General features: G+C 38.9%; 2 protein-coding genes across 5 annotated transcripts; one reads left to right on the forward strand and one right to left on the reverse strand.

Annotated features, from left to right (window-relative positions):
* The first annotated feature begins 1,297 nt into the window (after positions 1 to 1,297).
* LOC109852467 (pyruvate carboxylase, mitochondrial) lies at positions 1,298 to 19,047 on the forward strand. 4 transcript variants are annotated; one of them, XM_020423652.1, is made up of 14 exons: positions 1,298 to 1,406; positions 8,331 to 8,888; positions 9,698 to 10,017; positions 10,226 to 10,376; positions 10,995 to 11,206; positions 11,725 to 11,927; positions 12,050 to 12,311; positions 12,407 to 12,725; positions 13,878 to 13,928; positions 15,149 to 15,616; positions 15,679 to 16,068; positions 16,430 to 16,865; positions 16,973 to 17,369; positions 17,595 to 19,047. In XM_020423652.1, exons 2-14 carry the CDS (start codon positions 8,756 to 8,758, stop codon positions 17,841 to 17,843), a joined length of 3,591 nt encoding a protein of 1,196 aa, XP_020279241.1. In that variant the 5' UTR covers positions 1,298 to 1,406; positions 8,331 to 8,755; the 3' UTR covers positions 17,844 to 19,047. The 4 variants fall into 4 exon arrangements, with proteins under 4 accessions (XP_020279241.1, XP_020279245.1, XP_020279244.1 ...); XM_020423655.1 differs by lacking the exon at positions 1,298 to 1,406 and adding an exon at positions 1,425 to 1,577; XM_020423653.1 differs by lacking the exon at positions 1,298 to 1,406 and adding an exon at positions 1,591 to 1,722.
* Positions 19,048 to 20,582: 1,535 nt separating this feature from the next.
* LOC109852515 (protein N-terminal glutamine amidohydrolase) lies at positions 20,583 to 26,477 on the reverse strand. Its single transcript, XM_020423729.1, has 4 exons — positions 25,994 to 26,477; positions 24,434 to 24,587; positions 24,020 to 24,290; positions 20,583 to 23,776 (listed from the first exon to the last, which is right to left on the reverse strand). Exons 1-4 carry the CDS (start codon positions 26,083 to 26,085, stop codon positions 23,622 to 23,624), a joined length of 672 nt encoding a protein of 223 aa, XP_020279318.1. The 5' UTR covers positions 26,086 to 26,477; the 3' UTR covers positions 20,583 to 23,621.
* Between the last annotated feature and the right edge of the window lie 651 nt (positions 26,478 to 27,128).

A 27,128-nucleotide genomic window follows, 5' to 3' on the forward strand; every position in this document is an offset into this window, starting at 1 on the left:
GAAACACCGGAGAAGAAAATGATCAAACGAAGAGGAAGAACGATTGATTAAGAAGAAATTAATCATTCACGCGACAGCGCACAGATAGTTTTCTAATTTGAAAGACAAAAAAAAAATGTGTATATGCGCTAATCGGAACGTGTGCGCGTATCGGAAATCAATACGATGACTTTCGTTTCCAAGATCTAATCCTGATCCGATCGAGTAAATTGAATCTGCACACCTTGTCGCGCGATTACGTCGGATTTGCGTTACACGGTCTGCTCGCATTAAACTAGCTTAGGTAGGTCAAATAATTTTTGTGTACATATATTATCGAACATTATGCGTGCGTAGACTCGAAGTGTCGAAGCCGGAGGAGGACGCGTGTGTGGCGCGAGAGAGTGTAAGTGAACGCAAATAACCGGAGTTTTTAATTTTATGAACTTCGAACGAGAGATAAGCGAAAACATTTTTATCGGGTGACACGCAGAAACACGCGAGATATACGCAGCACGTAGACGTGCTATCGCGCTCAAATGAAATGTCATTATCCAACGGCTCTCTGAGCATCAATAACGCCCTCAGGCCGCACATATGCGCCCGACACTCGGCCCGTAATCCTATATCGGGACGCTTCGATTCTACGCGTCTCGACAATCACGATGCGGCTTACCGATCGTGGTCCGTTTACTATTGACGATTTAATTGTTAATTGAAGTTGGGAATGGACTAGCTCACGCCTACTTATAGGGCCTATGAATGTATACAATCGAATAAAAACAGTTGAGAAACAATTTTCAGCGCGTTTTTTTTTTGTTTTAATTCTGCATCCATCCGACAACTTTGAAGCATCGTTTTCACAGATTATTCACGTTTTGTTTTTTTTTTGTTAATTACTTTTTTTAATTTTTTTCGCCGCACGAAATCATCCCATCCCAAATCTTTCGATTCGCCTGTCGATTCTTTTCACGAGGACTTCACTGTGTTCACATTTGATACTTTTCCTCTTTCCCTTCTCTTTCCGCGTGTCCAACGTGTGTGTTTCACGTCTCTCCGATGTGAAGTTTCAAAAGCGCGAGATAAAAAAAAAAAGCTAAATTGATAAAAAAGAAGGCGAAAAGTGTTGTTGTTGCACACGATAAATCGACGGCGATAACACACATCGGTCGTCGCGAAGGGTAACTCGTTAGAAAAGTCTGACGAGCGCATTTCCACCAGGAGATGGCAGCAGCCTCCTCGCCGAGGAAGATACGGTCGCGCAGATTCTCTAGCCACCGATCGGGGGCAGCTACTATTTTCTGCGGACGTCGTCGCGCGAATGCGCGCGCCAGCCAGGCGGTTCAGTGACGGCTTAGACTTCAGCCGGACGGAGTCTGGCCTAAAACCTCTAGTACCTCTCGTTTACTCCGGCTGTGTGCGACACAGTAAGTACACACACTACACGCAATTGCTGACTGAAACCGACAGGACTCGCGCGGCACATTCACCTCGACCGACACCTCGCAGTCGTGCGCTTCACCGAAATTGGAAAGTGCGATCCTAATCTCGGACGAGCTCTCGTCCGTGCGACTGATGTTCCGCAATGTGAGACAAAAGTGCGCGACGTTCTTATATATTGTTTCATAAAAAAAAAAAAGAGGAGAATTTATTCTTTGGTTGGATCAATTTTTCACGGGGGATGGTTCTCGTTCTCGCTGCTGTGGAAATCGGAGCACACCGGAGAGAGAGAGAGAGAGAGATGTAACTCTTCTTCATTTTCTTGCTTACATAATTTCTGTTGTAGGATTTATCAGTCATCGTGAGTCGGACTTTGATCCAAACAAAATAAATCTCGTATTTTCTGTCTTGGGATTATTTTTGTCGTACTTTCTGGTTTTAGATTTTTCAGGAGATTAATATTTTTTTTTTTTTATAATTAATGAGAGAGAGAGAAAGAAAGGAAATTGTTCAGCTTGTTATTCGTGTTGTCAAATTTTAAGACACCTCTAGTCGTTTATGTATATATACATGTGTGCGCATATACACACGTGCGCATATACTTGTATGTTTTTATATATTTCGTAACTCTCTCGATTGGATGCGCATCTTCACAGTCGGATTTGAAAAACACTTTATTCGGGAGGAAATGTTGAATTTTCACATATATATATAAAGATAAATCATTTTAAGGAAAACGTTAATTTGGAAAATCAATTTTTCGAAAGTACGTAGGTGCTTTACGTTACTGAGAGTTATGTCACGCACATGTGTGTTTGCGCAAGTGTGTTAACAATGAAGCGCAGAAGTTTGTTGTACGCAGCAAATTGCGACAAATCTTTGCATATACACAACTCGCTTCTCATAATAATACCGGGGTCAAAAGTCGGCTCTCTTCGATATGACACTTCACATCGTACGTTTCTCTTTCGATATAACGAGTTAGCGTGAAGAAATAATAACCGGAACGGATATTCTTATCGTTTCAAGGATAAAGATATTGTTGTTTAAAAATGAAAAAAAAGAGAGAAACAAAATTTGAAAATATACGTATAAATATACATAATTTCTCGAAAGAATCATCTCTTAAGACATGCACAAACCGTACGATACTGGCCGAGAATGGGTGTTGTGCTCAGACGATGTAATTTGCATAACCTGTTTTTATTTGAATAAGACTTTTTTTTTTTTGCTTCCTGATAAAAGCTGCGAAATTACTCGCATTGTATTCAATAAAAGGAGAAAAAAGTAGTTAAAAAAGTAGTTAAAAGAAGAAAAAAGAGACAATTATAATTACATTAACCACCTATTGTTGATTAACATTATAATTACATTAATTACTTATTATTAAATACAAGAACAACAAAACTACAAAAAAGAGATATAACATTCTAGTGTATTTATGAGAAAATTATATACGTTATATATAAGTAATAAAAAAAACTACATAATTATATAATTAATTGATGTTACTATAAAAAGTTAAAATTAAAAGAAACATTGCGAAGAAGTTGGAAGAAGACTTCGACGTGTGTTAAATTTCGGATTCTTTAGAAAATACTGTTTATCTTTTGTAAAAGGCAGTAATTTTTTACTCTTCATTAATTAACGATCGCGATCGATGACTCAGGTGACCGAGACTATCGGGCGCTTATCCGTAAGTGACCGCGTAACCTTCATCGCGGTTAATTTCGAGGATTGTTCGCGCGCGCGCACGACTGACGCAGCGTGTGCGAGCTGCGGACAACACTTTGCGCAGTGTGTCGCGCTAATTGCTGATATTTTTTTTTTTTTTTTGTATCTCATCTCGTTTTCCCCTCCGCGTACAATACTGGAGACAACGTCCTCTCGTTCGTACATATCTGTCGACTTTTGTCTGTCTCAAAGTTTTTCATACAGAAAATTAGGTAATTGAAGTTTTATTATTAAAAACACTATTTAAAACTATAATTATTAAAAAATTACGTTTAATATTCAATAACTTATTTTTTAATCAAAAATCTGAAATAAGAACAATTTTCCAAAAAATGTAGCTTTCTTTGCATAAAAAAAACTTCTTTCTACTTTTATAATTTCTTTTCTTCTTTTCTATTATTTTACTAATTTTTCTCTTTCATACATTCGCTACATTTGTCACACGTACTGACTGTTTATTCAGAACGAGAGTAGAAAACGAACACAGAATCGCGATTTTCATGTTTCGCGATTGATGTCAACGAAGTTTTTTGCGATAAATCTGCTTGGTCGCTGATAAATGACAAAGATAAACCAGCTTTTCGGCAGATTCTGCGCGCTGTCATCGCGAGAGATCGATACAGCTCTAGTCACACATTGACCCACTCCTGATATAATCGTTCTTTTCGCAGTTGCCAAGAAATGACGCCAATGAACTCTAATGGTTCTTTCTGCGGCGTGTTCTATTTTTAATTTTTGCGACCTTCTCGTCAACGCTGCAATTATATTACATTGTGTATCATATTTCTTTCCATGAGAGTTTGAATTTATTTCCTTTCAAAACACATTTCTCCGTTATTTTACGACATACGATTGATCATTATTTTATTATTAACTTTATTTTTGCTTATAATCGACAAAACAATCTTTGATTTTAATTTTAAGTTTTATTCAACAAATAATCTTAATAAACGTTCTATTAGTTCCGCTTTTTAGATTGTGTTTTTGAACGTAAAAAAATGGTTTTTGTTTTTTGATGTTTATAAACTCTCTCTCGTACGGCGAATCAGCTGTTTCTGACGCCACGGCGCTGCTATTTCCTCCCGCGAGATCGATACTCGAAAGCTTATATACATATGCGCATTCACATCCTCAAGAGACATTAAGTGAATGTCCTCGAATGATGCAACAACGGTCGCAACAAATCACGAACAGGCATAATTATCGCTCTTGCGCAAATAGATTAACAATTATTATCTTATCACTGATCAATCAATTTTTGAATTATCCGAATCCGTTTGATTTAAACCCGCAATATTCGCGCGAATGATAAAGTCCCGAAGAGAGCGATCGATACAATCGAGAAGTGTGAGAAACCCTTTTCACGATAGAGAGATGGCAATTACACAGAAGCCCCATTACTATCTCGCGTTCGAGCTTTTGACGGAGTAATTGGCGAAAATGAAGCCGGTCGCAGATCTCTCTCTCTCGCCGTCTTTTCCTGATTAAATTGCCGTGTAATTACAGCGCGATTGAAAACCGAGCAAACTGTAAATGTATATAAAAATGAACTCCGCAATGAATATATATATATATATTTATTTATTTATTTTAAGAATAATTGCGTGCGAGCTATTACTTTGAAAATCAGTGAAAATCTAAAATGCACTTTGATATTCTCGTTCTATATCTTATGTGTCGTTTATTATTCAACCGCGCATGTTAATTAAGCCGCAAGGTCGGTTTCGCGCGACAAGTGACCACAACAGTCATTACACCATAGACACGGCGAAATGTGATTTACGTCAATTGTAACTCATCCTACGCGATAACACACGGCAAACAAAATCGCTCTCAATGTTATTCCGGTTCGAAAAATTCTGAGAAGATATTTTATCAATTTTCCGCGTCGGACTATCATCACGGAAGTTTTTTTTTTATATTTTTAGAGATATTAATACAATTTTTTTTTTTCAATTCTCCGTCATACGGTATATTTTTTCTGTTGTATAAAATATATTTTCTCAATTCGCGTCACGGACATTTATTGTGTTTTTCTCTCTTTCTCTCTCTATTAACATTTAATTTTTTACTTCTCTTGTATGTACATCATGTCTCGTGCGTTCGCACGTTGTGTCCCATTTTGTTGAGTTTAAATACTTAATTATAACCGTATTTTCTCTTTTTCTCTCTCTCTCTCTCTCTTATCAGCAATGCAGCGCACGTCTCACGCGAGTGTTAGTTTTCAAAAGAAAAGTACTGTGACATTTTGCGACGTTGATATTCCAAAGGAAATTTTGTTGTAAATACGTAATAGCGATACCGTATAATTCCTTATCATCACAGAAATGTAACGCGCACATCTCACGCGAGATGCACGGATGACTACGATCACGTGTGTTTTCAGATTTTGAGAAAAGAACACAGTGGTGTGACATCCTATCATTTGCGACGCGTTGATACTGGAAAAGTAATTAATTGAAGACGCGTTATATGCGAACGACGGGGGTGAATAGTTCACGCGATTAGCGCCGTGAACGTCTGACGGATTTCGTAATCGACATCAGACGGAATAATTTTTTCCGCGCCGATCGAAGTCTTCGAGATCGATCGAGATTTGTTACGTTGTATTTGTTACGGAACAAAGATCTTGCTAAAAGACCTTTGAAGCCGACCGAAAACGCGGACCTTTGAAATATTTTCACTTTAGTGATAAAATTTCGAAATTTCGATCGTGCGACAGCACGCGCGATAATATCGCGATGTCGTAGATAGGAGATTCGAATCGGATTGTAGTTTTAATTCATGCAAATCTTTGCGCACAATTTGTCTCTCTTAAAACATTCATCGAATATTTATATTCATTTATATTATTTATTGTGTTTCGCACATCGCGTACGCGTTTTTCTCTTATTTTTGTATCTCATTATCATTCGCACAGCATTATGTGCCGAATAAAGACATCTTGTTATTATTATTCTGGCACACAACTCACGTGAATGAGAGAGATTTGTTGTTTTAGCAACTGTGAAGCAACGAACGAAATCGTGACTATATTACACCACTATATAGAATGATAAAATCCTGATTTATAGCGTTGCTAATTTATATAGTTGACACAATACCGGGACATTATTCTATTTTCGTCACATAATATACACACGTATTCGGATTCGGAATTCCCCGAGGTTATATCTCATTGTCAGTTATCGCGATAACAACTTTGTGCGCCCCGAATGCAAAATTCTCATCCGTTTGCGACCGCGAATAGATACAACGCGATAATTTGCATTAATTGTGCGAACTCGTCGACAACCCCGGCTTTTACGACGTAAAGGTGTTACACAATTACGAAAAGCAATCAGTACATGAATAGACTTTGTTAAGTCGATATAGCGTAGTCTCCGCGATCGTATGTCAGCGACTTTCCGACGATACAAGTGTCACAAAAACGTGTCGCGCGTATTTGTTTTTTTTCTCTTGTTATCGTTCGTGTAATTTGATCGATATGTGAATCACTGATGTTATCGAAAAGAAAAATATATTCGCGCGGCACAGAAATGTCGCGTCAACGTGACAATTTTTCTTCTTCGACTCGATCGCGTAATTACTTACGTGTGATTCACTCGGTGCGCTGAGTTATAATATACAGTAAACTATCATCAACTCACAATTGCAAATCCGGTTTTTCATTTCGCAGCGAGTACGGTCGACGGATTCAGAAGATGACTTTTCTTCGTTTATAATTATTGCGAGTACATAACATGCGTCGCGTGTAAATCGTCTTCTCGGTGTCCGCCTCTAATAATATAACATCTTTGCGCAAACTTGTCAGACGCTATTCTAAGAAGATCTCTCTGCAAAGTATACCGCAATAAAAAATGCAAATCGATTTTTACGATATTTTTATACTTCGGCTAAAGCAATTTAATAACATGGAAAGCTAAAACGCGCTTAGGAAAGAACGAAGCCACAGTCTCTTTATATTCATTTTTCACTGTCGCAGAAATAAATGCAATTAGCAAGTAAAAAATTAAAATGCCAGAGTGATTACATCTTTGCGTTAATTGCTCGTGTTTGTTTATCACACATATTTTTCTTTTTTCCGATTTCCAGTAGAACAGCTCTCTGCTCGATCGTGCGTCCACCCCGTTCTCTATTTTAATATTAAATTGACTTCTTGAGAATGGTCGTTGACATCATTGATCGTGTCGCCGCACAGCGAGCTTAACTATCGCGGTGACTTTTAAACGCATTAGGAAATGCGCTTAGATCGATCGACCGATAAAACTCTTTTATTTTGATACGATCAAATGTCCGTATCAAACTTTTCGACATACTTCTTCTTGTTTCTTTGTGCATCTTCCCTACATCAAAATTTCTTTATCGAATATTTGCTCTTGAATGGAACGTGAACGCGCGATAAGCATCGCGCGTCAAGTCGTCGAAGATATCGGAAATATTTTTTTTTATCAATGACCATTTTCATTACTCTCCGGATTTATTGCCCGGTCATTGCCGATACGAACAATTGTGATTTATTCTCAATACGTGTTTCGCGCAATACGTTCCCGATGACGTAAAGTTTCGAGATTGCGCGATTATATTATTCCTCGCGATGGAAGTTCGACTTGCGATCGAAACCCGCGCAACTGCTGCGCATTTGCTTCATTTCACGTATGTTACGTGGAAATACCGCACGTGACAGTATCGTGTTGCGACGGTGGCTGATTGATGTTCCAAAAGCAGAAGTCAATAAAGACGTATCATATCATATTGCGCGGTAAAACTGAATTATGATACTCTGTAATTCAAATGTATAATGTCACAACTCCCTCGCGGTGCGGCATTACTCAATGCCAGTCACGACGTGTCAATGAGCCAATTTGGAGGACAAGTGTGTTATGGCAGATATTGCGATACGTGTATCGAATTTTCGCGATTGCTCGTTTAGTTCAAACAATTTTTGTCTACGAAAAAATCTCCAGAAAAGCAACTATAAAAATTAAAACTCTTAGATATCTCATTAATAAATATGTTTATCTCTAGGAAAAAAAACACCAACATATAATCGTTATCATTACGTGATCAATCGCATCAACAGAAATATGCGATAAAAAATATTTTATATAGCAAGAGAAAAAATATTATTTAAGAAAACAAAATTAATTTGTGTGTTTGTTCTGTTTCTGAAACAGTTTCTCCGGCGCAACGATAAGAAGAGCGGTCGCATCTTTTTTTTTTTTTCAATGATACTTCAGAGGCCGCAATAAACGTGTGTCTTTAAGTGCCCGATATGTATATATATATATAAACACTGGAAACTTCACCTAGCGATTACTACTGAAGAAGCTGTTATCGCGTATCGCGACGAAGATTTGTTTTCAAGCTTGCAAACGAGAAGAGCAGTCACGCGCGCGCACGTGAGAAGATAGCTTTAAAACACTAGTCAAATATTTAAACGGCCTTATAATATAGTTTCGAATAGAGTTAGTCTAGTTTTTTTGTGAGAACAAGTGTCAATTGTGTCACACGCGTGCCAATCGAAAAAACGGAACATCGAAATAGTGAATAATAATATCGTGAAATCGCGAACGCGTAGACGCACAAAGCGACCGGCAAAATGCATTCCATGCGCGCGCACCGAGCGTTGTGCAAACACAAAACTGCATTGCGAATATGGAAGATCGCCACGAGCAGCTTCAGCACCGATGTGGAGTTCAAGCCGATCAGGAGCGTTCTCGTCGCCAATCGAGGTAACAAAAATCAAGTCCCAGTAATTTTTTTCAATTACTCTGTCTTTTAAAGATATAATTTTTGAAGAGAGTTTTTTCTCACAAATAAGCTTCCAAAGTTTTCTTCACGAGAGATTTATTTGCGGACTATATAAAATTTGATTCCCTTTCCCTCTCTTTAATTTTACTTAAAATATATTTAAAACTATTCTCGTTTTGTCTCATCTTATTTGTTTTTAATCGAGCAAACTTCTTGTTGTTAAGTGTGTATTAAATTGAATGTAAAAATACACTTATCTCGCACGGTAACTCGAATACGGAGCACGTGCGAGCACGGATTTCTGATAACGCCGCGTATACTACTTTTACCGACGCAAAGATGACATATTGCTTTAAATTGTTAGGAATTGCAACCTTGCTATTAATGGATAAACGAAAGAAATAACGCGTTTTCCAAAGCTGTCGATATTTAGTCGGTCAATGAATTAATGAGCATCATCGATGACTCGTTTATTTTTAGTGGAGCAAGGTTGCGCCGTTAATCAACATCTGAAACATTTTGATTTAGAGACTCGCAAGCATTTTAATCTCACGATGCGTGTCAGTGTTACATTCGTAATCTCCATAAATTTTCGAAACTTCGCGTAACATTGAGAATTCCTTTCACTTTTGTGTCGTTATCTTATAATTAAACTTGAAAATCAATACGCGTTTTGAAATGCATCGACGTTTAAAAACCCGACACGATTTTATCTACGCAAACAAATGATAACTAATTTATATAAATTTGCAAATAAATTCAACATTGAATATTTGACAACATTTCGCAGGAGAGATCGCCATTCGCGTGTTCCGCGCGTGCACGGAGCTCGGCATTCGCTCCGTGGCGATCTACTCGGAGCAGGATAAGATGCAGATGCATCGACAGAAAGCGGACGAGGGATATCTAGTGGGCAAGGGCTTACCTCCCGTTCAGGCGTACCTGAACATTCCGGAAATCATACGGATAGCGAAGGAGAACGACGTTGACGCGATACATCCCGGCTACGGGTTTCTCTCCGAGAGATCGGATTTCGCCCAAGCGGTGACCGACGCCGGCATCAGATTCATCGGTCCCAGTCCCAAAGTTGTTCAGCAGATGGGCGACAAGGTTAAAACCTCGCAACTAAAGTTTCTTCTCTTATAGATCCACGCACGATGTTTGTTTCCCTCGGCGATTAGCCGCACTTTTTGCAGAAATTTTACATACACGCAGAATATCTTGCTCGATATCCTGCGGAGATATATTTTCTCCGATCGAAACGGAATTTCTCTCTATTCCGGAACGGACGATAGCGTGTTATTTATTCGATTGACAGGTCGCCGCCAGACAAGCCGCCATAGAAGCGGGGGTGCCGATTGTGCCGGGAACCGACGGACCGGTGACGACGTCCGACGAAGCGATGGAATTCTGCATGAAGCACGGTCTTCCGGTTATCTTCAAGGCTGCTTACGGGGGTGGAGGACGAGGTATAGGGTTGGAATATCAAGCGATGGAATATTCTGGAATGCGGAGGAGATTGCGTCTCGTGAAATTTTTCTCGCAAACAAGATATTTTGAAAATTCAAAATTTACAAAAACTCGCGGAAAAAACTACGTAGTTAAATATGCAGTTTGAACGCGAGTTTTGAGCGCAACTCCGCGAAAAGCGAACGCGTAAAATATCATAACTCACCGTAACCGTTGAGGAACTGTGTTCGTAAATTACGTAAACAAAGAGACGCGTTTCTTCCGGAACGTATGCAGAAACGGAAAAAAACATCGTTTATTCGTTATCATCGAACAATGCGAAAACTATTTGCGCGCAACGCACGTTTACGACTCGTCGAGCGATAAAGTCACGGATGGATTTGCGTTTCCAGTCCGAAGAAGAAACGATTGCGCACATGATTTTTCGACCGTCGTAATAGGTTCAGTTAAACGCATTATGTAAAAACATATTAAAAAAAAAAAAAAAAAAAAAAAAAAAAAAAAAAAAAAAAAAAAAAAGAAATCACGAGTCGCAAATTGCAGCTTTCGACCGCTGTTTTTCGTTCAATTATAAAAGATCGTTACGTCAACGATGTTTTTCTTTTTTATTTTATCAGGTATGAGAGTCGTGAGGCAAATGGAAGAAGTTCGCGAGATGTTCGATCGCGCGTCTTCCGAAGCGGCGGCCGCTTTCGGAAACGGCGCGATGTTCATCGAGAAGTTCATCGAGAGGCCGCGCCACATCGAGGTCCAATTGCTCGGAGATCACGCCGGCAATGTCGTGCACTTGTACGAGCGCGACTGCTCCGTGCAGAGGCGTCATCAAAAGGTATTCATATTTCTCGATTGTAATTTAGCGCGTAAACAACATTTATACGCGCTGTCGAAACGTTAACTTTCGTCGCGCTTTCTTCTTCGTTATAATTCTCGATTTGAACGAGACTGAAGAACAAAGAAGAAATATATATATGTGCGAATTATTGCGCAATGTGTCGTGAAAAATTATTATTCAGCTCATCAAGGTGATATAACGCAGCAATTTTTTCTAATTCTATGCGAACGCAGACGGTGAATTTTTTGCCTCGCTTCTACAAGGATAAAAGCCGAGAACCTTAGCTTTGTCCGAAATTAAATATAGTTACGCAATGTTTCACAATTGCATATAATGAAGTAGAGAGAGAGTTCGCAAATTATAATTATATTTAATCCCTGTAAAATACAGCAGCGTGTTTTCTGAAATTATTAGGCAGAAGAGTTTTTTTTGCGCGGTTAATATTAAAAGATGCTTGCGCGGTAATAGTTTTCATTGTTAATTCGAGCGATTTCTTTGCACGATTTCTTTCCCAGGTAGTCGAGATTGCGCCAGCTCCGTCACTGTCGTCTAAGATACGCGAGAAAATGACCGAATACGCGGTCAAGTTGGCGAAGCACGTCGGCTACGCGAACGCCGGCACGGTTGAATTCCTGGCCGACGAATCCGGGAATTTCTACTTCATTGAGGTGAACGCCAGGCTGCAGGTCGAGCACACGGTGACCGAGGAAATAACCGGGTAATGAGAACAACTTTAAAAATAAAAAAATATCCTATCAAGAAAATATAAAAGTATAAAATCTTTGGATTGTCCTGTGAACAAAATTATTGTCTATTGTTGCATCGTCTTTTTTCTTTCAGAATCGATCTCGTGCAGTCTCAAATTCGCATCGCCGAAGGCATGACGCTCCCGGAGCTCGGCATGACGCAGGAGAAGATCGTACCTCAGGGATTCGCGATCCAGTGCCGAGTGACGACGGAGGATCCGGCGAAGAACTTCCAACCGGATACCGGAAGAATAGAGGTCTTCCGTTCGGGCGAAGGTATGGGTATTCGGTTGGACGGAGCTTCCGCCTTCGCCGGTGCCATTATCTCGCCGTACTACGACTCGCTTCTCGTCAAGGTGAGATATTAATCGGAGACATCCGAGCCGCACACCGAGATAACTAATTACGTTCCGCAGGAACGTTTTTATTTACTTTCGCGCATCTTCTTCAGGTAATTGCGCACGCAAGCGATCTTCAAGCGTCCTGCGCGAAGATGAACCGGGCGCTCCGCGAGTTTCGCGTGCGCGGTGTAAAGACGAACATTCCCTTCCTGCTGAACGTCCTCGAGAATCAGAAGTTCCTCAACGGCGTCGTCGATACGTACTTCATCGACGAGAACCCGCAGCTCTTCCGGTTCCAACCGAGCCAGAATCGAGCGCAGAAGCTGCTCAATTACATCGGCTCGGTTCTGGTGAACGGCCCGAGCACGCCGTTGGCCACTCAGCTTAAACCGGCGGACATTAAACCGCATATTCCTCAGATCGCTTTAGGTATCATCGATTACATACGTACACGAGTAACACAATAATCTCGGGGGTGTGTATTGAGAACAAATAAGGATTTTCGTAAAATTTTCAATCAACGTCCGAGTGACGTTGCTTCTCGACAATGCAGGATTCATCTAAATTTTCGTTTTCTTGTGAATTTACAAAATTTACAAAATTCAACATAATCAAATCCTATATGAAATTTTTTGACGTTCTATATCTATATATTATCTCAAAATTAAATCAGAGACGTACTTAGAGGATGTGCTTTTGCGTGGGTCAGCAAATCAGGGACCTTATAATTTTGTCTTGGTTTTTATTATTATTTTTTTACACGTGAATAGGATGTCTACTAATTCTCTAATCGATTACACTAACACTGACACGTACTAATTCTGAAAAAAAAAAAAAAATATATATAGAACAAACGTAACGCTATTTTTTCAGAATCTTTTTAGCGACATTTTAGAAGACAGAAAACGAGACGATTGATGAAAGAAATTAGTTGTTTTCTTTTCAGAGGAAAAGTAGTAAACATCCTTTTTGTTCGTCGACACCTTCTTTCTGCTTCTTTGCAGGCTTTACAGAAACTCTCTATCTCTCCAGAAACACTCGACTAAACACGATTCTTTATGTTGTATTTTTTTTTCTTTCTGCAATTCTTTGCCGTTTTCTTGTGTGGTTTTATGTATCTTTTTCTCTCAAAATTAATTACCGTAACACGTCGCACTAAGCTAGCAACGCACACCACGCGAATTCGCAAATTGACTCACGAACCATATATTCACACGTTTCTACTTATCTCGTCCGTACGTAACAAGTATAAACCAACAATAATTACAACGCATGCTGTTTCGTATTCTCGTTAATTAGAATAACTCAATAATTCGATATCTTGTACGACGCAATTAAACAATGCATCTCTAATGGGATAAATCCAATAACAAAATTGAGGTGCGTTCGCAAATGGGATAAAATTCCATTCGAAAAAAACGCACTTCCGGAAAAAATTTTCCGAAAGTTTTCTTCTCGTCGAATTTTCTCATAGTGTCTTTTCGACTTTATTTTTGTTTTTTAGACATTAATTTCCTTGTCGTCAACACATATACTTGTTTATCGCATGCTTTTATTTTTTGTTTGACAATTTTTTTTTAGACTTTGCTAAGCTTGCAGCTGCCGAAGACACCAATGATCCTGACACACCAGGTATGATTACACACAATATTATATATCTTGCTTCTTTATTATTTTATGTTACGTTAACAGTTTTTTAGTGCTGTACACATCGCGAAGTCGAGTAGAATATGGTACAGTATGGTAACAGAGAAATATTTTACATATTTGTGACTATATTTTCAGATTGTTCATCAAAATTTGACCAATTTGTATTTTTTCAGTAAAGTATGCACACTAAGTGTGTTTGAAAAGACTGTTTTGTCAAAATTAGAATAATTTGTATTTTTTTAGTGAAGTACATGTACCGACGGTATGTTCGACAAAATTGTTTCGTCAGAATTGGGCTGATTTATATTTTTTCTAGTGAAAAGGGATGATGAATTCGAGACTCAATCGATTAAGTTATTCCTTTTGTGTTATTTTTAAGAATAATAAATTTTTCATTAAAAAATTTCAATAACAGTCGTTGAGAAATGCTAACTAATCAAGTTAATAATAACTATTTTTTTCACATAAAAAAAAGAATATTAAGAAAAAATGCAATATAACCATGATTCTACTTTCTTCTTTTTTAAAAAAACTCTAATTGAACACAATGTTTGTCCAAATTTGTAGATAAAAGATTAAATATCGAAAATTAAAATAAAATTAAATTAATCACGGCGCGGAATAAATTTAATTTGATAAAAAAACGTTTTATTTTTCATCCAAATTACTTTCTACAAAAAAAAGAACAAAACACTCGAATACGAAAAACAAATAAAATAGCAATTCTAAATAATTGTATAAATCGTTATCCGTATTTTTCGATATTTTCTCTAATGCGATTATTTATAATTAATCCGCTCTGTACGGCAGCAATAAATAAAAGTTTTATAATGAATATGCTGTTAAACTGATAATAATATATCGTTATACACATATGTTATAGATAATATAAAATTACTTGAGTGCTTCTGAATAAATTTGTTTACATTAAAATACTTTTTAAATTTTAATAACTATAAGTAACTCTATTGTTTATATTTACTCTATTGTTTATAATTTACTTTATATGACGTAACAACTATCTTGTCAGTTCTTAATGCTTTTGTTCACTTTTAATCACATATTAAATGTTGGTAAATCATCGCTTTCTACAAACATTTCTCTTCACACGCCTATTAACAACAAGCACGTGTCAAATATACATAACATTACCTACCTTTTCAAAAAATCATTTAATCAATTTTTCCTGCGTTAATTTTCAGGAATTTTGGATCCTCCGGCAGGATTCCGTCGCATTTACAAGGAACAGGGACCGGAAGCCTTCGCCAAGGCTGTTAGACAACACAAAGGTCTCCTCTTGATGGACACCACGTTCCGCGACGCTCACCAATCTCTTCTTGCAACTCGCGTGCGATCGCACGATCTCCTGATGATCTCTCCCTTCGTCGCTCACAAATTCAACAATCTTTACTCGCTAGAGAACTGGGGCGGCGCAACTTTTGATGTGGCTTTGAGATTTCTCCACGAGTGTCCGTGGGAAAGACTCGAGGATATGCGCAAGGCCATCCCGAATATCCCGTTCCAAATGCTGCTAAGAGGCGCGAACGCCGTCGGCTACACCAACTATCCCGACAACGTTGTCTTCAAGTTCTGCGAACTAGCCGTGAAGACCGGCATGGACATCTTCCGGGTGTTCGACTCGTTGAATTACCTGCCGAATCTTATCGTCGGTGAGTTTCGAATGTTTCTTCGCGCTTCTTCACATCGTCGAGCGCGAATTTCTTTTTTACAGGTATGGAAGCCGCTGGAAAGGCCGGAGGTATCGTCGAAGCGGCGATTTCCTACACGGGCGACGTGAGCGATCCGAATCGCACCAAGTACAATCTGAAGTATTACACCGATCTGGCGGACGAGCTAGTCAAAGCGGGCACCCACGTCCTCGCGATCAAGGACATGGCCGGTTTGCTGAAACCGAAAGCGGCCGAGATGCTGATCGACGCGATCAGACAGAGACATCCGGACGTGCCTCTTCATATTCACACGCACGATACCGCCGGTGCCGGAGTGGCGTCCATGTTGGCGTGCGCGAAGAGCGGAGCCGACGTGGTGGACGTCGCCGTCGACAGTATGTCTGGCATGACCAGTCAGCCTTCTATGGGAGCTGTCGTGGCTTCTCTTCAAGGTATTTTTCAATGTTTATTTCACGTTTACACAATTGAGTTTCGATACTGATGTTAAAAAAACAATTTTTTATCGCAAAACTTATTCAATATAATCTTTCCGATTACGATTGAGAAAAATAATTTTTTTGTTTACGGACTGGTCAAAGGAACCGAGTTTACATGGTAGAAATATACAATATGTATTGTTTCCGCTTGATGGCGTTGTCGGTTTAATTAAGTCGAGTCCAATAAAAAAGCTGTGAACGATTCCCCCCACAGCAATTGAAACAGTTAAGAAACTTTATTATATCTTATCAAACCGTGTCCATATATATCCTCATGTTGACGCGATAAAGTTAAAACAATTTCTAATCTATTCAGGAACGGATCTGGACACAAAGCTGGATCTTCCCGACATTTCCGAATACTCCGCGTACTGGGAACAGACGAGAACGCTCTACGCGCCGTTCGAGTGCACGACAACGATGAAGTCCGGAAACGCCGACGTTTACCTCAACGAGATCCCCGGCGGCCAATACACGAATCTGCAATTCCAGGCCTACTCGCTCGGTCTGGGCGAGTTCTTCGAGGACGTGAAGAAGGCATACAGAGAGGCTAATCTCCTGCTCGGTGACATCATCAAAGTCACGCCCAGTTCCAAAGTGGTCGGTGATCTGGCGCAGTTCATGGTTCAGAACAAGTTGACCGCCGACGACGTTCTGAAGAAGGCCGAGGAATTGTCGTTCCCGAAGTCCGTGGTCGAGTTTCTTCAAGGCGCTATCGGCGAGCCTCACGGAGGTTTCCCCGAGCCTCTCAGGTAAGATTTTTTCAACTTAATGTATCGTAATAATATCGAAAATTATTATTCTTCAATAATTAATTTTACATCAAATTTTTCTTTTTATTCATTTATTATTTATCTAGATCGAAGGTTCTCAAGGACATACCGCGCATTCAGGGCAGACCAGGCGCGAGTCTGGCACCGCTCGACTTCCCCGCTCTGAAGAAGGAGCTGCAAGAATCTCATCCTCACGTATCCGAAAAGGACGTCATGTCGGCCGCGCTCTATCTTCAAGTAACAAAGGACTACTTGAGTTTCAAGGAGAGATACGGTCCGGTGGATAAACTGGAGACTAAAATCTTCCTCACGGGACCGAAAGTGGGCGAGGTGTTCGACGTGACAATCGAGAAGGGTAAGACTCTTGCCATCAAGACTCTTGCGGTTGCCGAGGATCTCACGAAAAATGGCGAGCGAGAGGTGTTCTTCGAGATGAACGGCCAATTGAGATCCGTATTCATCAAAGACAAAGAAGCCGTTAAGGTAAATGTGACTTGCGAACTTTCTTAAACGTAGTTATCGTTAGATTGATGCTTTAATTAAACTTCGATTAAAGTAAAATTTTGAAGTTAAACGATAAATTGACGTTAAAACGTAAATTGCCAATTAAAATAAAATTATAAAAGTAGTTTAATATTGTTGCTAAATAGTTTCAAGTCAATTTCGATCTCTCTGAGTGCGAAACGAATCGTCCCGTTTTCTGTGCAGGAGCTTCACGTACATCCGAAAGCGGCGAAGGGTGACGCCAATCAGCTGGGAGCGCCGATGCCCGGCGAGGTAATCGACATCAGGGTGAAAGTGGGCGATACAGTGGAAAAAGGCGCGCCCTTGATCGTGTTGTCCGCTATGAAGATGGAGATGGTGGTTCAAGCGCCCAAAGCGGGAAAGATCAAGAGTCTAGACATCACTCTGGGGATGAGACTGGAGGGAGAGGATCTTCTGTTGACGTTCGAATAGACGATCTTGTGTCCGATTCATCGTAAAATCCGGAAATAAATTAGCAATTTCTTCGGTAAAGATGAGACGTTTGCCGCAGAGACTGTCGTTTCACTACGTTAAACGACAAGATCTTCGAAAATCTTTGCCGTGTCGAGGCTTTCGTCGAATGTTATGTTAGCATTCTTTCGACGATGATCGCCGTCTTGTTCAGAATCGTCAATTACTATGTACGTAGTTGATTCTTTGTCGTCCACGGGAGTTCGTCACACTATGTGTGTACACGTTTTCCTAATTAATTTTTAATTGCTAATTCTTAGAGATCGTGCATGTCGCGCAGAATCAAATCTTTGAGAATGTTCGAAAACTCAGCGGACGCAAAAAAAAATGTGCAAGTAGCTATAAAAGTTGCTGATACAAAAGTAGAATTCGTCTTCTGTAGACAATAACACACCGTCGAGTTTACCAAAAGATGAAATGTTTACATGGTACAAATTACTTCTCCAAAATGGTCATTAAATGATCTCGTTTCGGAGAAAGAAACGTTTCGATCGCATCCTGTAAATATTAATGTGATGTCAAACGAAGCTGCCTAAGAGATCAAGTAATTATACAAACTGAAGTTTCGATTCGATAAATAAAAGTAACAGAAATGTCATGAACTTCGCGTACTTCGATTTTTCTACACAATCATCAATTAATAAAATATAAATTTGGGAATAAAAAATTTTTTACCTTATCTTATAAACGACCATTTATAAGACATGATTATTTCTCGTTTTGAATTATGTTCTAATACGTATAAAGCACGTACAGAGTATGTAAAATCATAATGAAAATCTCTAACACACACAGAAATTTTGTATAAACGCCGATTATTATCGTCGCCGTTGTTCGTCTTATCTGTTTGTAATGAGTTATGTACAAAAAAAGCGAAAAAAAAGAAACCAGGCATCTTCTTCAGCTCGATTCTATATTAATTATAGCGTGTATGCATAAGCGATTACCTTGATAATTTAATTACGATACCGAGAACGCGAAGTTAAGCCTTCACGAACGGGTTAGCAAATGCGTAGAAAAAAATCATTCACAGGGAACAAAGACGAGAATAATCCTGAGAAGCCTTGTCTTTGTGCCGTCAAGGTCAAGATCAAATATTACATTTGATTCAAATGTTATAAATTGAAAATTAGACATTCAAATATCTTTTATCTCGATAAAAAAAACAAACCAATTGTTTTTTTAACGAATTCGAAAAATTGCAAAAATATCTATTAATTATTATGTAATTTGAAATAAAATCTAATTTGTAATTTTATATAAATTTTAATTTACAAACTATAGAATAAATATATAAATAAATTTATGTAATTTATTATATGTAAGTATAAATATGTATATGTGTATAACTGTGCCATGAACGCGCGTGTAATATTTCTGATTATATATGTATATGTTGCATATTGACGGCAAATTTACGTTGTTATTACAACAAATACATTACCGGTAATATATTCACAAAAAAACAAATTGTTCTCAGGATCTATGTAATTTGTTTCTCTATCATAAATTTATAACACTTTTGTCTCTCTGAACAAAACACAAATTGTACATTACAAATACGTTACAGACTGTTATATTGAGTTATTTTTAATATGTTGCGTGCGTAAAATATTAAAATATATATTTTTTAAAGAAGATAATGTCTTTTTTTTACTACCAACAAGTCCCGATTGATCCTTTCTTTGTACGATTCTATTTCCTTTTTGTGTTAGAGTTGGGCTTACACAATATTCGTATATCGATAGTTTTACTCGCAAAAAATTTATAAGTATGAATAACCTCGTAATTGAAATTTTATTAATCAAACGATGAATATTGATTGTATGCTTTTAATACTATTAAATATATTCCGTCTTTTAAGCTTAATATAAAAGTACATTTCATTTCATGAATTTTTAAATAAGCACTATTTAATTAGTGTGATCTCAAATATTTAAACTTCTTCTCTCTAAATATTTAAACATTAACTTTTTTCAAATTTAACCCTGTCGCCATATTGAAGCTTTAAATATATTTAATATAATACATTAACTTTCATATAATTGTATACATAAATTTTTCATTTGTGCCACTTTAATAATTGAAGTATCTTTAGTAAATTATATTCTTTTTCGTGTTAAGGCGAAAGGGTTAATAATTAATGTTCGGGATACGGGGACGGGATTGTAGAAGAGAAAAATGCTCTGAAAAAGTATTATACGTAAAATTCAAAGCTGAGACGAACGGAGTGCAATCCATTTATTATAATAACCCATCATATATTCGAAAGGAGAAGATCATAAAGTTTCTCATGACTCTCTGCAAATATGCGAAAACGTGGCAATAGACTTATTTTTTTTTTTTTGTATTTTTTTGTTTTTTGTTTTAAGTCTGGGCGTATACAGGTCGTAAATGACAATGGTAAGAGAATATGTCACCGAACGCCGACAAATATATATATATATATTTATATATATAAAACATTGTATAAGTTAACATTTCTTTCCCGACTATACTCTTATCGATGTATCGAAATCGAGAGATACAATATAATTACAATATATCCGTATAATAAATATGAAATATTGATATATATGTATATGTGTATACAATATATATATATATATATCGTAATAACCGTAATAATTCTGCTCTGATATAATTAGCAATATCTTGTCTGAACGATAAAGAGAATCTTTTTTTCGGTATTTTTTTTACTTTTTTTTTTTTTTAGTTTTTGATAAGGTTCCTCGAGAGAGATTATTCGCTAAGAAATAGATCGGTCCCGAATTTCCCACGCGCGTTGCGCGCGCGCGCTCCATTTTCTTTTTTTTCATCTAAGAGAAAATCTGCTTCTCTTCCCGTCTTAGAGACTGCTGTATTCGTAAATATACGAATTTTAATACTAAAGCGATTTTCGGTGACTAAAACACACGTCGAAACGGCATTAGACTCCTTCGCTTTACAATACAGTTACGTACACAGTTCGTTAGTAACATGATTACATGCGAATCGGAGGTAAACATGTGTGTGTGTCAATGAGAAAGGTTTAGAGTGAACTAGTGAGAGACTTTTTTTTTTGGAAGGCAAAGAGTGGACAAACTCTTAAAAATCTATCGGCCCGCGCGGCCGGTGGGGATTCCTCCACCTGCGCAATAATATCGCCGCGTGTCAGTTCGCGGCGAGTCGATAGCTCGATAATTAATTGCTTGTTGATAAACTTCCCCGTTTGCGTTCTTTCGATCAAATTAATTTAAAATAGACATCGTACAAGAAGAAACGACGCTCCGCATACACACACACACACACACATACATACATCGTTACGTTCAATAATGTAAACATATACGTGAAGGCTTGCAAGTTCGCGACGCGCAAAAGCTTCAACACGTTCAAGGTCGCCTCGCATCTTTGATAATGTGCGTAGAACGTAACACACATACACACACACACACACATACGCGTGATTTAACCCTTTGCGTTCATCAAGGTTGCGGCATCATGCTCAATCACAGAGATCCGAGTACTTCACGCCCATTTCTCACACGAACTAATTGACTTCTCCCGATAGGCACGCGAAGGCCGCTCCGTGTACCATTTAAATGTTATATTGTTTGTTTACTCGCAATTCGAACCGCACGCACTTGAATCACAAAGAATTAATCGCTCCGCGCACAAGAAAGACTTGCTAATTAAATATAAAAACAACACAAACACACAGTAAATTCAATAAATTATTCGACGTCTTTTACACACATACACACATAAAATATACATGGAAGGTAATTGGAGTGTATTGTAACGCGGTAAAATTGATAGAACACAATTCACTTATTTCCCTAATTTACATTATAGAAAGATGAATAAAAAAGAGGAGGTCCGAGTTATAGAATCAAATCAAAACGAAGGAAGAAATGGCCATTAAGAGCCAACGCAGGTACAAGGACGTTTGATTGACGTCATTATTTTCATAATACTGTCGAAGGTAAAAACTAAATTAACGAGAATATAAGAGAGCGAGCGTAAAACAATGGCGAACGTTTCGGTTTCACACTCGTCAAAGAGGGGGAGAGATAAAGAATTGAAAATCTTCGTTGTAAAACTCATTCCTATCACCACTAGAAGCAACGTAATGTTCGTTGAAGTCAGCGGGTTCTTCGATGTTAACAATTGGTCGCGTAAAACCGATTTTTGCATTCAATTCAATTTGGCCAAAAAGCAACACGCCAATTATTATACATAGGGAAGCCGCTCAACAAGCGAATCACGTATCTCTTTTTAAGAATCGACGTTTTACAGTACAAACAGTTTTTTGAGTATAGCGTAGGTAGGTATTCAAAAGTAGAAAGTGTAAAGTATCACAAGAATTACAATAATCGTAAGTAATTTTTTTTTTTTTTTTTTTTTTTTACCATTACACACGTCGCAGAGATTTTTAAGTTCTTGACCTTATTACATCGATCGCACAGTAATTACAAGCGTTTTTTAAACTGTGTCTCTGCGCGCGCGCCTCGCACACGCGCCGATAGACAAAGGGATCTCTATGTAAGTCGGATAACTCTCTGTGTGTAAATACATCAGTCTTTGACACAATAATTATAATAACACCACTGAGACAGAGCAAAGCCGTGAGAAAGATCACTTTATGGCATGAAGAGAGAGAAAGAGAGGAGAGAAAGAGAGAGATAGAAAGATGAAAGTACTTATTATAAAACACGACTCGAGCTCAGAACATGATCGAATGATATTTGCGCGCGGAGAAAGAAAAAAAGAGAGAAAGAGAGAGAAAGAGAAAGAGAGAGATAGAGAGAGAGTCAGAACACTTCTCTCTCCGGATATACAAATGTCGCGAATGAGGCGAAGAAAAGAGAAAATGGATTTCTTTTGTCGATGGAGTCCATTAATATACACGGTGTACAAGCACTTATCGAGAGTATTTCAGAAAGCAGCTCAGCAGAATCGTTCTTCGTGCGCGACAAGCTGAATTTTTCCATCTGATTTCGAGAGTGAAAACATTCAATCTCGTATAATTTTTATTACACAACGTTGCGAAAAAGTGCGAGTGTTTTCTTGTTTATCGATATTACGTAGGTTTTTGATTTGTGAGTAAATTATGAGGTTTTTTTTTCGCAAAAGCTTTTTATCTCTGGAACCGGGATGTGTGTATATATAAATTGTTCGCGAGAAACGTACAAATTATTTAACATTTGTGCATCGCGACATTCTTTGCTTGTTCGTTCATCGTCGGTTCTTACTCAAATGTTATTATTATTATTTTTTTTTTAAATTCATTTCTTTACAAATTACGGAATAGCAAAATAAAGAAAGTAGTTGAGAAAAGTGTGAACACGAAACTCAGAGATCTTAAAATATCAATTCACGATGTGACCAACCTCTAACAGAAACATCACAACGCGATAACGCATTTAAAATTTTCTTTCTAGAAAATCAGCTCTCGGTTCCAGCTCTCTGTTCGAGCGGAACTGTCAATCGCTCCGACGTGAAAATACAATTGCAACGATTTTTGTGTTTTTTTTATTTAAAACTCGAAATTCCGCCGTAGAGTCGACAGCGATTTAACTAACTTTATTATCAAATTTCGATCGAATATTATATATTTTTTTTTTTTTTTGTTTTAGCCCACGTTTAGGTGCGCGCGTGCACACCAAACTGAATTCCCTTAGGCCATGCACATTGATTTCCCAAAGAGCTTTTTAAATCGAAGCGCGTGCGTATGTATACGTCAACACGTGAAAATTAAGTCGCTGTGGCCTGCGGCTGAGGCGGCGTCGGTGCCTGCGTGTTGACATTTGGCCTATAAAACCGATTGACTAATTGCTTCAGACTCATTACAACGCCTAGTCCGGTGCCTGGTTCCATATTGATGAACGAGTCGAGATTATCCTTGCATGCTGAAAAGTTCGAAATGCACAACCGATATAAATAAATATCAACAAAATGTACATACACAACATATACGTGCTGTTTCAAACATCATAGCGCAAAACTATGGACAATTACAGATGAGCGAAGGACGAGAGAGATGTTAGAAGAATCTAGAAGGTGGGAATGAAGGAGATGATTTTCAAGGAGTCGTGGTGTGTTTCGGGAGAAGAGTTTTCTTGATCTAAGGAAGGTCGTGATCCTCTACGTACTCGGTGTCGAGATCGGCGGATAATCCGGTGGCGTCTTGATCCATGTGCCGTCCTTGCGCTTCATGTGATGCCGACTGGACGCGAACTGTTGCAGGTAGACGCTAGCGGGCACCAGGCGGAACCTCCTATGGTATTCAGGTCGCAGTGCCTCGTCCGACCTGAAGGTTTCGGTCGCGTATTTCCAGAAATGCGTGGGAAACGGCAGGGAGCTCTCCAAATCGTACACCACCGCTCTCTCGTCGGGCGCGTAGATGAGTATAGCGTGATAGTCCTGCGGGATAAACGCGGGATAACGAGAAATTTTTCGTAAAACTTATCGAACGGCGGAAGAGACCACCACAAATTGGAGAATTGTGTATCACGGCGTGCGCTCTCCTTTTTAAATTAATTAGTCCCGCCGCCAAGTTTACTAACCCACACGACCAGTTTGTCCTCGTCCTTTCCCGCGCGCTGACGCCAAAGGGGCACGCTTCGTCGGGGGTTGCTCACGAAACATACGTGACAGTGTTGCAGCTCCGACGGATGTCTAGTCGCCACATCCTGACACAGCTTCCACACGTTCTCCTCGCTGAAATTAGGGTACACACGTACCGTGTCGTTTTTAATTCTCGATCGAGAAACGCACGTTTGAGAAAAACATCGAGAATGTGTTTTCTCTGCGTATACTTAATACAAATTTGCAAAATTGTAACGTAAAGTGCGCGTGAACGTACATATGTGTACACAAGCGGAAATGGGCGAAGCGCATTGCTCGAGAGCGGAGTGTCCTCGACGCAAAATAAACAGACCGAAGTGACGTTTAACGTGCGTTTTAAATTGGATTAACATGTTCGGTTGAAACAACAATCGTTGCAACTGAATACGCGCAGTTGTTTTTTTTTTTTTTTTTTTGCGAAGTAACGTACTTAAAATAAATTAAGCATGAAGTACATTTGAAAATACAAATTATAAATCTTGATAATAAACAACACGGTGCGCTGTTAGATCGGGAGGTTACGATTACACACGAAATAACGAAAAAAGCTCAGAGCGATTAGTCCAGTTTTCCGAGCGAACCGCTACGTGTCCTTCGCAATTATAAAGAGACGAGGGAAAAAAAAAAAAGGAAATCAATCTCTCTCCGAACGAGTTCGTGCGGTTTCAACCGCCGTTTCTCGCGTGCCGCCCTCGTGCCGTGCGCATTTTATCTATCGCATGCATTATTAATTGCAATAAAAGAGGGCTCGTATATTCGCGCCACTTAAGCGGCGCATAAGCGCGAATGAATAAACGCGTGCCGATTGGAGTAAACGAAAAGAACGAACTTAATATATTTCGCAAAAATTCCAGCCAGCGAACGAGCAGTGGTACGTGATTTTTATTACGGTCTGTAAAATTACCTTACTCATGTTGTCATAAATGTAACAAATGCACTTTGTATCAATAATAAATTATCATTGCGATATTTACACATGCATTAAATGCATCATTAATAATTCAATGAAATGCATAAAGAATGACATTTCGTCATTGTTGAATTTTAAGAAGCTTTGTGTGTTATTTAAATTATTTTGTATTATATATTTTTTAATTGTCAAGTCACAGTGCGCGATACGTGAAGAAAACTTGCACAAATCAATCAGTTATTATCCGGATCTTATACCATAATCGTTAATTGAACACAACAACATGATTCCAGAATTTTCGACGAATGCGACGCAGCCCGCGCGTATTAAAACCAAAAAAAAACATTGTATATATTTCGAATCGCGCGCCGCGTGCATGCTGCAAAAATGGCCGCGCTCGCCTCGACAGTCCGCATCTCCGCAACCTCCGTATCGATCCGGAGTACGGGTGCATGCCGCAATACGGCGCGTTTATTTGTCTGCGGATCGATCGACGCCTCGGGGGCAGCCGCGCCGTGCCGACCGCGAAATGAAAGAAATCCGTGCGCTGCCGAACGTGCAAAGAAAACAATGAACAAAACCTACTCACCAGTAGCAGCTGGTGTTGACGCAGTCGGAAGCCTTCGTGAACAGCGGCACCAGGGGCTTCGCGTTCCCGGTCACACGAGGTTCCACCGCCATCCTTCCTCTCTGCCGCGGAAAACAAACGTTATAACGGCGGAGACACGACGCGCTATATCGAACACGACGATCGCGTTACACGAACCCGCTGCGCACCGTCAACTTCATTACGCGAGCAATTATCGTTGAGGAGAATGTACACAACACCGGGTTTTGAGAGTTCTTTCTCTCTCTCTCTCTCCTTCAAACGCGACCCACACGACCTACCGACTCGATCATTGTTTGACTACTGCGACTCGCGCGACCGCCACAGTGTTCCCAAACGACGAGCCGCGCTAAGGAATCTTCCTAGCGACGCCAGCGCCACCGCGCACGCGCAGATTCTTCCCCCGAAGACGACGTTGAATTCGCGCGCATGAATGATGCGCGAATAAACACGAATGAAGGTAGAGTTTCATTATTGGAAATTGCATGTTCTTTAATATATATTACATTGCAACACAGTGTTGATTCACACAACTATATTTCTCTTGTTAATGACTTGTCGAACTATAATTTGCATCTTGCTTGTATATTACGTGAAGAATATTGATATTGCGAAACGAGATCCTTAATGTGGACTTTACATAATTACTTAATAAGGACTCTTTAAATAATTAATGCAAATAATTAGTAAATCCACTATATATGTATATTATTTTTAAATACTATCATACGCGTACACACACCGTTCTTTATATATACATACATTTCCTTGATAATAGAGCGAAGCGAAATAAAAACGTTATCCTTAGTTCTGCTGCAAGTTGTGATAAGTTATATTAAACTTTATCCAAGGTTTCGTTAGCAAATTGCACGCTTTAATGAGTGGTTATCTTTCGCATTTTCGCGCAAAAATTTTTTTTAATGATTACTTCGTTGGTGACGATGATAGTGCCAATTAAAGCGGACCTTGATCTCCGGATGTCATATGACTCCACTATGCAGATATAAACTTCGTAGCGTATGCTGGTTTTCTAGTTTCCGCTGGTCCCGAAACGACGTACGTTCATCTACGTCAGTTTTCATCGCGAGACAACATTGCGCGCAATAAACGCGAGATA

The sequence above is a fragment of the Pseudomyrmex gracilis genome, unplaced genomic scaffold (assembly GCF_002006095.1).
Source record: "Pseudomyrmex gracilis isolate BER0280 unplaced genomic scaffold, ASM200609v1 scaffold_30, whole genome shotgun sequence".
Lineage (NCBI taxonomy): Eukaryota > Metazoa > Arthropoda > Insecta > Hymenoptera > Formicidae > Pseudomyrmex > Pseudomyrmex gracilis.